Genomic DNA, 12,976 nt, shown 5'->3' with positions numbered 1-12,976 from the left:
ATTTCAATGGGATTGTAAGGAGGGAATAGTTAGATTTCCCCAATATACTTGCTCTGTACTGTACAGACAAATCTCAGGTGGAAATAGAATTATCCTGATGTTCATGTGTAGTCCTTCATTACTGAGATGGTTTTCAATGAAACATATATTTTGTGCACAGGCATTAGTAGATAAATGGTAGGATATGATATGAAATCGTAAGAAAGAAGTGACATTGATGGTTGGGGTTAGGGTTGATGGTTTTTTTGTTTTTTCTAGTACCTTCATCTTCTCTCACACACACACATGTAGGCACAAAACCTAGATACATTCCACTTCCATATTCCCACATGGAGGGACTGATAAGATGAATATATATCTATATATCTATATATCTATATCTATATCATCTATATCTAATCTATATCATCTATCTATATCTATATCTATCTATCTATCTATCTATCATCTATCTATCTATCTATCTATCTATCTATCATCTATCTATCTATCTATCTATCTATATATATATATATATATATATATATATATATATATATATATATATATATATATTTATAGCGATTCATTCATGTACATTCATAGGTATATGCACATTCGTATGCCCTCTCATACACATTCTTCATCGCCTCATATACAGTACTGTGCATTTGTCATCCTTTTTCTCTTGATGGACTATAAATTCTCCAAATATATTTCTTTAATATTTACAGTCCTGTTGACACAGTGGTTAGAATGAAGTACTGCATCGGTGTCAAACTTGCGGCGTCACGTTGCCATCACATGATGTATTGTGATATTTTTCCCCTTCGTGGAGATGGGGTTGGTGTGGTCTGCATGTGATGTACCTGGCCCATGGGCTGCCAGTTTTACAACTAGTGGTGGGTTCTAAAAAACTTTACTACCAGTTCTGTGCACGTGGCTAGGTGGAAAGGCATGTGACTAAGTTGGCGTGGCCAACTTGAGGTCACTCATGCATGCACAGTCACATGACACCACCACCACCAAGCCACACCTACCAAAACAGTGGCAAATTTTTTTGGGATTCCAACGGAGGGAAGGGGGAGAGAAGAGAGGAGAAAAACTCCCAAAAATAGACTGCCGGAGGATTTAGGGTGTGGAAAAGCCATAAGTTTCCTAGAAGGAATCGAAGCATTCAATTTTGCAGCCCGGAGGCCATGCCTGTTTTTATAAATCTGGCAGATGAGTGGGGGGGGGGGAGAGAACAACGGGAAGGAAAGGGTGGGAGATAGGAAAAAATGCAGGTGGAGGCTGGACTGTGCAAGTAGGGGGGAGGGAGGGAGGAAAGTTCACTCAATCCTGATTTGGGACAAGGGTGGGAGGAGGAACTGGCTGCAACCTCCAAAAACACCCCATGCACAGCGGGGGCCTTGGGAAATCGCAGAGCCCGGATTGCACACGCGTGCTTGTATTTAACACAATGTGTTCAAAGACTACAAAGTAAACTCAAGAAATTGTTGTTTATATCCTAAAGTCTATTTTAGAAACTAACAAGAACTTTGAGAGTGAATTACTTTTACATTCATAAACATGTGAAGTTGAATCCCTACTTCCAGGTAGCTGATGAATAAAAAAGAAAGAACTTTGATGTATAGTTTTCATTGTTAAACTGACTGATATGTACACATTCCTTCTCACGTTTGTTTGTTTGCTTATATTACTTTAATTTCAAGAGCACATGACTTCATAGCGACTTTGATTGTTCACTGGTACAAATTAAAAGAAAACCAAACATATCAATAGAATAAAAAAAAGACAGTGACAGCTGAGCAGAAACCCCTCAAAGTCAAATAGCTAAGAACCAATCAAAGTGGGTCATCTCCCAATATATCACTGGGATTGGAAGGACAACTGCCGTATTGGTTTTGAAGATGCAAATTTTAAAAAAAAGTTTTTGCACTCTGCAAACCTCCCAAAAACAGCCCGTTTTTCACGAAAACGGGTCTGGTTTTTTTTTTCAAAAAAAGGGAAGAATAGCCCTTAGGAGGCTTATAGTGTGATCCTGGGGGGGGAGACCCAACAACAACAGACACAAAGCCAGCACCAATCAGCACCAATCTACCGATCATGACACAACCACACAGCCAATCAATCCACTTACTGAAACAAAGCCAGAACTCCACACCCCCCCACCAAGATTTATAGAAAAATGGCAGCTCCGACCACACTTTAAGTCGAAAACACCATCCTGAAGATGGCGAATGAGACCTCGCGCCGAAACGTTGTCAAGACAATCTCAATCTTACACGGGAAAAGACCCGAATACAACAAGACCAGCATATATATATAGTGCTGGCTTTGTTCCAGTAAGTGGATTGATTGGTTGTGTGGTTGTATCATGATTGGTAGATTGGTGCTGTTTGGTGCTTGCTGTGGGTGCATTGTTGTTTTGTGTTGTAACGGCCTGGGTGGTGGGTGGGGCTCATTTGTTTACCAGGGCTGCTTTCCAGAGGTCTGGTAGGTGGGAGGTATCGTCACGTTTATTCATGTTGTGGGGGTGTTTCTCTATTTCTATAGCTTCCATAATTATTCTCTTGTTGAAGTATTCAGTTTTGGAGATTAATTTGGTTCCTTCAAAATCAATTTCATGTCCTGTTGCTTTAAGGTGCTGGAAAAGGGAGGAAGTTTTTTTCTTTTTTTCTGACTGCGTTCTTGTGTTTTGCGATGTGTTCAATGCCCCCATCAAGATTTATAGAGAGACGGCAGCCCCGACCATGCTTTAGTCCCACAAGCACGAAGCCAAAAACACCAGCCTGAAGATGGCGAGTGTGTGTGTCTCTGTGTGTATGTGTATACAACTGCCTAACATGTAAAAACAGCCCAGGTTCAAATCTCAGTAAGGGTATGGCAGCTGATGAGAGCTAAATAGCTTGAAATAGATCTATACTAGTCCCCCTTTATTTATTTATCAGCACAAGTGCAACACAAAAATAGTTTCCTGCCCGGAAGGCTCCGAGGGTGGAGCTGAAAGGCAAAAGGGAAGCAGAATGCTCCCTCCCATATTTGGGCATACCAGGTGCTTTGACATGACATCACACACACACACACACACACACACACACACACACACACACACCAACATGTCTGTTATTTCAGTGAATTCAAGCATGCTATCTATCTGGTTCAGGTCAATTGGTTAATTTTTTGGCTGGTCTTTAAGAACGTTCACGCTACAAACCTATTTCAGACAGTTCAAATACAATGCCTGCTTTGTCCGTCCTCCTTTTGCAGGACAATTCTTATAATGGAGGCCGAGACATTCAGGTGTCCTCAATGACAGGAAGAAAACCATGTGGTTGTCCTTAGACTAGGAGAAGGCAGACCAATTTCATCCTAGTAGAACTTGTTTTCTAAGTTTGTTGAAAAATAATACTACTTTTTAATAACATGTTAATATAATTATTAACAATTGAATATTTCTGGATTAATAGGTTACTCTGACACATTCACGGAGATTGCATATATAAATTATGCTATCTTTTTGCTACAGATCTAATAGTTACACTGAAGAAAAGAATGGGCAGAACTGATTCCAATGAACTGGGTGGGAAATCTTGTTAGAGAAACTACTTTTGTTGTAGAAGCACAGGAAACCTGAACTAAAATCAACTGAAAAATAGCTTTAGCTCACGCTTTGTTTGCAGGCAACTGTTCGTCTGTAGCTTTCCTCCAAAATGATTCCATGTTGGGCACACTTGTTCAGTATATTAACAGACCCGTCCTTCAACAGTTCAAAATTATTGCTATGCAGGAATAATCTTGGCAGAATTAATGAGAAAAACACAACAAAGAGCAAAATGGTTGTGGACCAATTACATGCCCCTTTTGATTCTCAACCCATCTGCTTCCAGAAGCTGACATTGTTTCCTAGTCCTATGCAATTACCGGAGTATGTGATTGCCTTTATGACCAAAATACAGTGGAGACAGCTGAAAAGTGCAAAGCTTCCTGCCAGATTCTCTGGGTCTCTTGGTGCATGAAACTACAAGAAATAATGTATTGTAATGCAGATGTCTGTTGATTCCCAATAGAATTTCTAACTCTAAATCCTTTATTGCACAATCTACAGGACGTTGAACTTCTAAATATCTTCATGTCTAAAAATGGGCTTTCATTTTCCTCCTGACAGTTTGTCCCTTGTGGATATGCACTAATACTGCATTGCCACACGTATGTTATTGAGGCCAATGAGCCAAGCAATTACGTAGGATAGACTGTGACCCTTTGTCCACACTTAACAAGCATCTGTCCAGGAAATCCAGTGTACTCATGCTTTGCCTCCAACCATACTATAATACTACCTATGACCCAGCTATTTTGTCCTCCATATTTTAAGAATATGCATAAGAATAGCATATTGGACTGTGCAGAGAAGCACCCTATTTCTTTAATAAAGAAAGAACTTCACAAATGGCTCTTCTAAGATATAACAGATTGTTAGATATTAGCATATATCGTAGTAAGTCTCCCCTCTGGTCCGCTGCTACAGCGGGAAACAGGTATCGTTCTGATTGGTCGAGGGGCGTACCCGACCCCTATAAAAGGGGAACCCTCCGACCACAGAGTAAGCTGGATCATTGCTACTACTAATAAAGAGCTGTTAAGTCACTACGTGTCCGCAGTCTGTCTCTCGTTGCCCAGATCTAACACAGATATTTCTACATTAAATCAGAAACATGACAGAATTCTCATAAATATGAATCTCAGTGTTATATCTTAAGTTTTCTGTGTTCCACAGTTGACATCTGCTTGCTAAACTGAAATGTATTAAGTCAGGTCAATATTGTGCATGCTTTTAGGTCTTTATAAACAACATTCCCACAGTACATTTTTTTGCCTGAAATACTTCCTCCTATAAGTATATGAAATTAGCTATAGACTTAAAAAAGAAACACATCCTGGGATATATTCACAGACTCACGCAAAGGCATGCTTCCATTAAAGTAAAATGGGATTGTATCTTGATTGATATCCTCAGGTTCTTGGAATATTTCATATTTATATGATGGAAGCTGGAATTAGATCCTTAGGAAGATCTTCATCCATTCTAAATGCCAGTTCATCTTGCAACAGAGGAGCCTGACTTTCATTCATTCAACAACTACTTCAGAGTTTCCCAACCTCCGCCATTTTGAAATATGTAGTCTTCAACATCCAGAATTCTCTAGCAAGCATTCTAAAAGTTGAAATCCACACATCTTAAAATGTCCGAGGTTGAAAAACACTAATTTATTTCAACGTAGAAGATGTATTTAGTCTGCTTATTTTTTTAAAAAAAAGTACCCTGAAGTCTTAAGTAATCTTGACACATTGTTATAACGTTTCTATGACCCATTCCCTGCATGCACATTCCTTCTCAACACATCAGCACCCAGACTCATTTTCATATGGATATAAAGCATCAGGATAAAATGATGGTTCATTATAGTAGTACAGAGCTCTTATCTTCATCCAGCAAGAGTCATTTCCTTCCTAAGATTGAAATGCAAATGTGAAAATTAATGATAACTGCATTATCTGATAGCCAAGATAATACTGATTCAGCGTCAGAGTAGCACACAGCCATCCTATGCTTTTCCTTTCCTTTTTTTACCATATTCTTCTTACTGTCAGACTGTATCAATGGTTAACTCTGTATCATGAATTTTTGTTAATTTACATCAAATAGCATTTCCTAGATCCCATATCTACATTTTCTCCCTTTTAAAAAAAGACACAAAATCAAGACAGTAATCTTCAAGTCTTTCTCAGGATATACATATACGTGTGTGTGTTTGTGTGTGTATGTATATTTCTATATATTAAATGTTTGTGTGTATATACAGATACACACATTCATACCGCTGTATCTGTGTGCTGTATATGTATATGTGTGTGTATACATACATGCATATGTATGTGTATGTATACATACATACATATATACATAAGCATACAAACACACACACATATATATACAGTGTATACATACAAACATATGTGTATGTATACATACATACATATATACTTAAGCACACACACACACATATAAACACATATATACATACATACATATGAATATTCTGTGTCTTCTTTGTAATCAACCACTCTGATGCATACTAACTAGTTTGTCTACTTTCTACCCCAAAATATTTATAGCACCAAATAAAAATATAATTTATAACGGCTGGGAGGGCATTGCATAAAACTGATTAAAATAAGCATTTCAAACTCCCACTCCCAAATCATGAACATAGTGAAGAAATCACTAGCACTTTCCATTAAAATGGCACTGTTCATAATTCATATTTGACAAAATCAATTCCTTCATTTCGAAGTAATTACATTTTGTTAATTTCCTCACTAGGCTAGGCATATCCTTTTAAAAAGTGGTGCCCAAGTATCTGATTCTTTTACCCAGATGCTTCATTCCTTATTTCAAGGAGCCGGGGGAGGGGGGGGAGGGGGGGACACTGAAAATTGCACATATTTCACATCAACAGGACAACCCAATCTTGCCCATGGTTTGTCCAGAAAATAAAGCCTCACTGAGCCAGTCAATTTCTTTCTAATGATTCATGGACCTTAAAACCTGTTGCATTTTTATTATCATTTTGGTTTGGACAATCTCTTCAATTTTGAGTAGACTTTTTAACTCAAGAGTCCTCAAGTTGCAAGAATCTGCTCATTGACCTTTTGTGTTATTTTTTTTTAATTATGATGAGTAATCAATCAATGTCAACAAAGTGAAGTTCCAAAATACAAGAACTTGTTTAAAAGATGAAGGGAGGCATACCACAACCACAGATTTTCATTCTACTTTTTGGCTTATGGGCATTTCAAATCAGTTATTTTCCTGTGAATAATATGTCCGCTTTTTTATTCTGATTTTTGGCTACTCTGCCAGCCCAACAGTTACATCAAATCTGATGAGGAATTTAGAGTTAAATACAAGCATGGGGTATTAGGTACAGTAAAGTTTGTAAACAGTGGTAAGTGGGAAATCCTTGTGTAGCCTGACTGCTAGACGTTGATACAATGAAATGTTTTTACAACAAGTAATAACAACATCCACAAATAGTTTAAGATGTTCTTATCTTAAAATTAATTCATTGAATTCTCAAACCATCTTAAATGGCCAAATCCAAACAACTTGGAATACTGCATTCAGTTCTGGTCGCCACAATGTAAAAAAGATGTGGACACTCTAGAAAGAGTGCAGAGAAGAGCAACAAAGATGATTAGGGGACTGGAGGCTAAAACATATGAAGAACGGTTGCAGGAACTGGGTATGTTTAGCTTAAGAGAAAGAAGGACTAGGGGAGACATGATAGCAGTGTTCCAATATCTCAGGGGTTGCCACAAAGAAGAGGGAGTCAAACTATTTTCCAAGGCACCTGAGGGTAGAACAAGAAGCAATGGGTGGAAACTAATCAAGGAGAGAAGCAACTTAGAACTGAGGAGAAATTTCCTGACAGTTAGAACAATTAATCAGTGGAACAGCTTGCCTCCAGAAGTTGTGAATGCCCCAACACTGGAAGTTTTTAAGAAGATGTTGGATAGCCATTTGTCTGAAACGGTATAGGGTTTCCTGCCTAGGCAGGGGGTTGGACTAGAAGACCTCCAAGGTCCCTTCCAACTCTACTATTGTATTCTATTGTATTATCAGCATTAATTTTTGGTTCCCTCTCTCACTTCTTTACATTTTTCAGTCAAAATGCTGTTGAGTCTTTTTAGCCATTTCGGAACTGTTGAACATATACTCTTTGTTATTTGGGAAGTGGTTTGTAGAAGAGTATACCCTAACCCATGCCTTTCCCCAGTCTAATATGGTTTAGCATTCCCCTAATGGCTAGTCCCATGCTTCATGGTAGCAGGGATAAAAGCAATTGCCAATTTACAACCCCAATTGGAATCAGAAATTCCATTGTTAAACAAAATGGTTGTTTAGTGAATCATGCCCAATTTTACGGCCCTTTTTGCCATGGTTATTAAGCGAATGTCTGAAATTTAACATCCAATCTTTCAATCCATGCTACTTACAAAGCCTTGTTATAAACCTTTTTTCTAATTTTGGTACCTGTCCTCTGAATGAGATACCCCCTAAAACCCATGTTGTTCCTATCTTGTTGGCATTCCATATGGCCTTAAAGATGTGCTTGTTCTCCCAAGTCTTGGTATAAGAAAGAAGGATTCCCTATTAGTTTTGTTTTTGTGTAGTGTGAGCATATTCCATCTGGTTTTGAATTCTGTGTTTATGGTTCAATATATTGTGATCTGCCCAAAGCCAGTTTAAATCAATCAACTAGTCAATTAATCTATCTCTCAAATTACAAATTAACTCAAGCAGGCAAATATATACAACATACTTTCCTCCACAACCACCGTGAGGAAGGCTGGCTGAGAGACAGTGAAGTCACCTAGTTGGTTTTCACGGGTAAGGTGGAACGACAATTCACAGTCTCTCGCTTTCAAACCTGGTGTCACCACCCAGAATCACCTTTACTGAGATGGATGGCTATATAAACTTCATTGATTGATTGATTGATTGATTGATTGATCGATTGATAGATAAATAAGTAAATAAATAAATATTTCAATATAAGCTCTTTCTTATTCCATAGAGAAATCCTAAAACCTTCTTCGCTCTGAGAATGTTATTTGTGATGTCAGAGACCTAACCATTTATGAATGTCAAAGTAAATCTTTGTATATGGAATGTATATATATTCCAATCACTAATTTTTGTATTAACTAAAGTATCAGCATTACCCAAGGCTGCTGTATTATGGGACAATATTACAGTATGATCCAACATAAGGCAATTTCATAAATTGACTGGAACCAGACAAGTTCAAAGCTAAGAAGAAAAGTTCCAGAATGCTAGTAGCAATTTTTTTGTCCTCTGAATTTCTTATACTTCTGATACCGTGTATATATACATTCTATTTACAGCAGTTTTCTATTCATAGATCTCTTTATCCTTGAGTAGATTCAAAATGTCTTTATCTCCTAAGATGTTACCCAAGCGTTACATGTTAAAGAAAATTGGTCAGTAATACACATAACAAAGAAATCACAAGAAAGTACATTTTTCAATGTGTATTTTATTAATTGCAATAAATTACTTTTTTAAAAAAATTGAAGCTACATTACCTCAAAGCTAAGCAAGTAATTACTTTTTTTAAAAAAAGTTGAAGCTACATTACCTCAAAGCTAAGCAAGTAATTTCATTTTTAAATGGATTCCATGCTACTTTAACTACACTGAAATATGTTTGATGGCAAATCTTGTTTTTACATAATGCTAGATGCTTTGTACAGAATATAGGCATATTTTTTTCTAAATTATTAACAACATTATAAATACCACCATTATAATCCGATATACTATCTTCCTTCATTCTTGTTTGCCCTATATTTTCCACCTACTGATTTCAGAAATTGCTGCTGAAATTCTTTTCCTCTTCATGGACAGAATACAGCAATTTGCAAAGTCAAGCAAGGATGAAAATGTGATTGAAATGTAAGAGGTTGTTTTAATGCAAATGTTGCTACTGCATTATAATATTTTTCTAGCTCTATTCAGCTGCTTAAACAGAATATTCTTCATTTTTAGACATTTGCAGACATGGCTATATTGAGAGTACAGTTTTAAATATAATTTTCATTATTATATAACTATCATTTATATAACAATGGAATAATTTTTTACTTTTTTATTGAAAAATTCGAATGATTACAAGGAGAGAGGCATTTCAATATAATTTTAACAAGAAATTTAACCCTTGTTCTCTTTTTTTTGTTGTTTCACAAATCAAGTTTTGCATTATTTACCGGTAATCGCTCTCTAGATCATTTTTATTCATGCTGATGAAACTGCCACCTTTTTCCAGCATTGTCAGTTTCCATCTGCGCCATTTAAACGGCTTGTAAGAGAAAATACTAGCTTACACTTCTGCCTAAACACGAAGCTCTTACACTTTATTGATTGCAGTCTGCAGGTTTCTCTCTTAACTGTGAAGTCAATGACCAGGGTGTGTTAAATGATTTATATCAAATGAAAAGTGATAAGAAAAGTCCTTGAAAACATCATTGACTGTCATATCCATTTGTTAAATGCAACGTGCTGCTAATGTAAGTTCAGAATTGGAAACTAGATAATAAGTACTTAAGTTTCTGGCCAAAAAAATATGTTTAAGGATGTACTAGCTTAGAGGTGGGTTGCTCCCGGTTCAGGCCAGATCGGGCGAAACAGTAGTGGCAGTGGCAGGAGGCTCCACCCACCTGCGCAGATGGGCGTGCACTCACTCAGTAGGGGGGGGGGAAGGAAACGCTTTTTCTAGCTCCATCCTTTAAAAAAATCTAGGGCCCACAATTAGGAACTGCTGATTTGATGTGAGTTTGAAGTGTGTTTTAAAGACACAGGAATATCCCAAAGGAGACAAAGATAAAGGAAAATTTACCATAGCAGCAAGCAAAAACAGGGACTTTTTAGAATGAATTGAAACTATTTTAATTTCTACTGTAGCCTTTCTTCCCCTATAAGAATGATCTTGGAATGACTCTGTTGTAATATTGTACCATTCCAATGGAACTCTGGGATGGAACATGACTTTTCTCGCCTCTAAATCCCACCCAAATACTTCAGCAGCTATCTGCAAATAATGAAGATGTCTCTTCCAAAGTTATTGTTTGCACATGGCTTGCCAGATGTAAGTCATACCTCATGACCACAAAATGGTTTTGCACATGGAAGGAAAGATGTATCCATAATCTTGGGTGGGTAAGAATGATCCAGTGACTGAAAAGGAAAAGTATTTAGTGTTTACCTGGACTCTCCAAAGTTCATTTCTTGCTGATTTGGCAATACTAGTTAGCACCAATTCGCCATCTGAACCATGATGGTGCAGTGGTTAGAATGCAGTATTGCAGGCTAATTCTCTGCTCATGCAAGGAGTTCGATTCTGACCGGCTCAAGGTTGACTCAGCCTTTCATCCTTCTGAGGTCGGTAAAATGAGGACCCAGATTGTAGGGGGCAATATGCTGACACTGTATACTGCTTAGAGAGGGCTGTAAAGCACTGTGAAGCAATATATAAGTCTAAATGCTATTGCTATTGTTATATGAATTATGGTAACCCATGGCTAAGTAGATCCAAGGTTCTTGATAGAACACTTTTGATCCATTTCCATTTTGCCATTTTCATTGAATTTCATTGTCTTTCATTGAAAGAAAAAGATTGCTTTTGTCATCCTGATAATTACTTTTGTTTATAAATAAAAAGAGTGGAACAGTTTGTGTTAAGCTTCCTGGATTTCTCAATCATGATGTTCTTCTACTCCAACTTATGGGTTTGGAATCTATATTTACTAATGCTGAAATGGGAATGATATTCTGGAAATTATTCAAGAGATTGAGAGCCATTTCTATTTCTCTCACACCCAGAGATACACATATAGACAAATCAAAAGTTTCAATTTCAGATTTTTGGTATGCTCATGGATTTGGACTTATGTATTGCCAAGGAGTAAACTCTGCACATTCAGAAATGTAATTACTATTGGTGTTGAATTTGAAGACTGTGAATTTCATATCTGAACTGTTTCAAAGGCTGTTTTATTCCAAAACAGAAGTCAACACAAATGCTTCTAGCAGGGGCAATCAAGTATCAGTTCATTACAGATTACACATCCCCCCCCCCCCCTATGTGGAAACAAATGGCATTTTAACCAGATCTTGAGATAAATCTTTGCATTTTGGTCATAACTAGACAATCCGTGATTTGCTGAGTCATCATTTCAGAGATATTTAATTACCTAAACAAAAAAAGAGAATGACCACAGGCAGGCAAAAAAGCAGTGGGAGCATAAGTGATTGCCAACTTCCTGCCAATTTGTCCATTGACTTCCTTTCTCCATTGACCTTTCTTGTAGGAAGCTGACAAGGAGCTCTGGAACTGATGATCACATGACTGCAACTCACCATAGCACTGTAGTGGCCACAATTATGACAAATTTCACCCCGTGAGACAAAGGTCCCCAGATTCTGGGCACATTGATTCAAAAGGTTTGTCCTACGATGACCCAACTGAAGGTTACAATCAATCACACAGGCACAAAAGTTTTAGTACTATGTAGATACTTGCATTTAGCAGTATAGAGATATTTGCATTTGGAAAAATACCTACCTAAAGACTACCATAATCTGTCCAGTTAAAATCAACTATTTATATGGTGTTGCTTCCATATAAAAGAATTACTTCTGCCATATCTTTTCAAACATTACTTCTTAGCTTTAGGGTCCACTTTTAACCTCTGAATCAACTGCAGATGGGGTTCAACCAGTAAACTGCTATAGCAATGAGTTTTCTGATATAAGCAGTTCTTTTCCTTAGGTACTCCCTTACCTGGTCCATCCCAGTCTTCTGTCTCAAGCGTAAGCGGTCCTGGTTTATCTGAACGTGCATCCCCATCAGAATCTGCTGCTTCTTGGCTGCCCTCTTCATCACCTATTAATTTGCCAAAGAAATGTATACCATTAATATGGTTCTATTTTAAGAGAAGAAAATGGAGACCCTGAAATGGGAATCAAAAAATTGTCATAAGTTGTTATGTATTGGTTTCAATTTTCTTACCAGATATACAGTAAATTATTAGTTTGTTTAAATGACTCCTGAGGTTCTAAACATTCTAACTATGGAATGCCTGGCCCGTTAAGGAGAGCAAGCGCGGCATCCTAGAGTGGCAATTGTTTGCAATGTCAGTTTCTTCGCAGCTTCTTCTGGAAAGCCAGCTGTTACATTCGCCCTCCAGTGGGGAAGCGACTGATGGATTTGTGGCAAAGTGTCATGAAGGGAAAGAGGCGTGCATGGGCGGGGGAAGGGAGAGGGCAGGGATGATGGGCATAAAGTAGGGGTAAGAAAGTCCTCTCTCAATGGTTCCCTGTCAGACATGCTTCAACGTCTATAAATACC

General features: G+C 37.6%; 1 protein-coding gene across 2 annotated transcripts in view; it reads right to left on the bottom strand.

Annotated features, from left to right (window-relative positions):
• ZFPM2 (zinc finger protein, FOG family member 2) overlaps positions 1–12,976 on the bottom strand; it is a 349,444-nt gene that overhangs the window by 248,100 nt on the left and 88,368 nt on the right. For both annotated transcript variants that reach the window (XM_081952811.1, XM_081952812.1), the window contains one exon: positions 12,410–12,511. In XM_081952811.1, coding sequence (XP_081808937.1) covers positions 12,410–12,511 — 102 coding nt within the window. The remainder of the gene's footprint in view (positions 1–12,409; positions 12,512–12,976) is intronic.

The sequence above is a fragment of the Natrix helvetica genome (genome assembly GCF_964273705.1).
Source record: "Natrix helvetica genome assembly, chromosome: 4".
Lineage (NCBI taxonomy): Eukaryota > Metazoa > Chordata > Lepidosauria > Squamata > Natricidae > Natrix > Natrix helvetica.
Note: the sequence above shows the minus strand (reverse complement) of the source record. Positions and strands in the feature narration are given on the sequence as shown.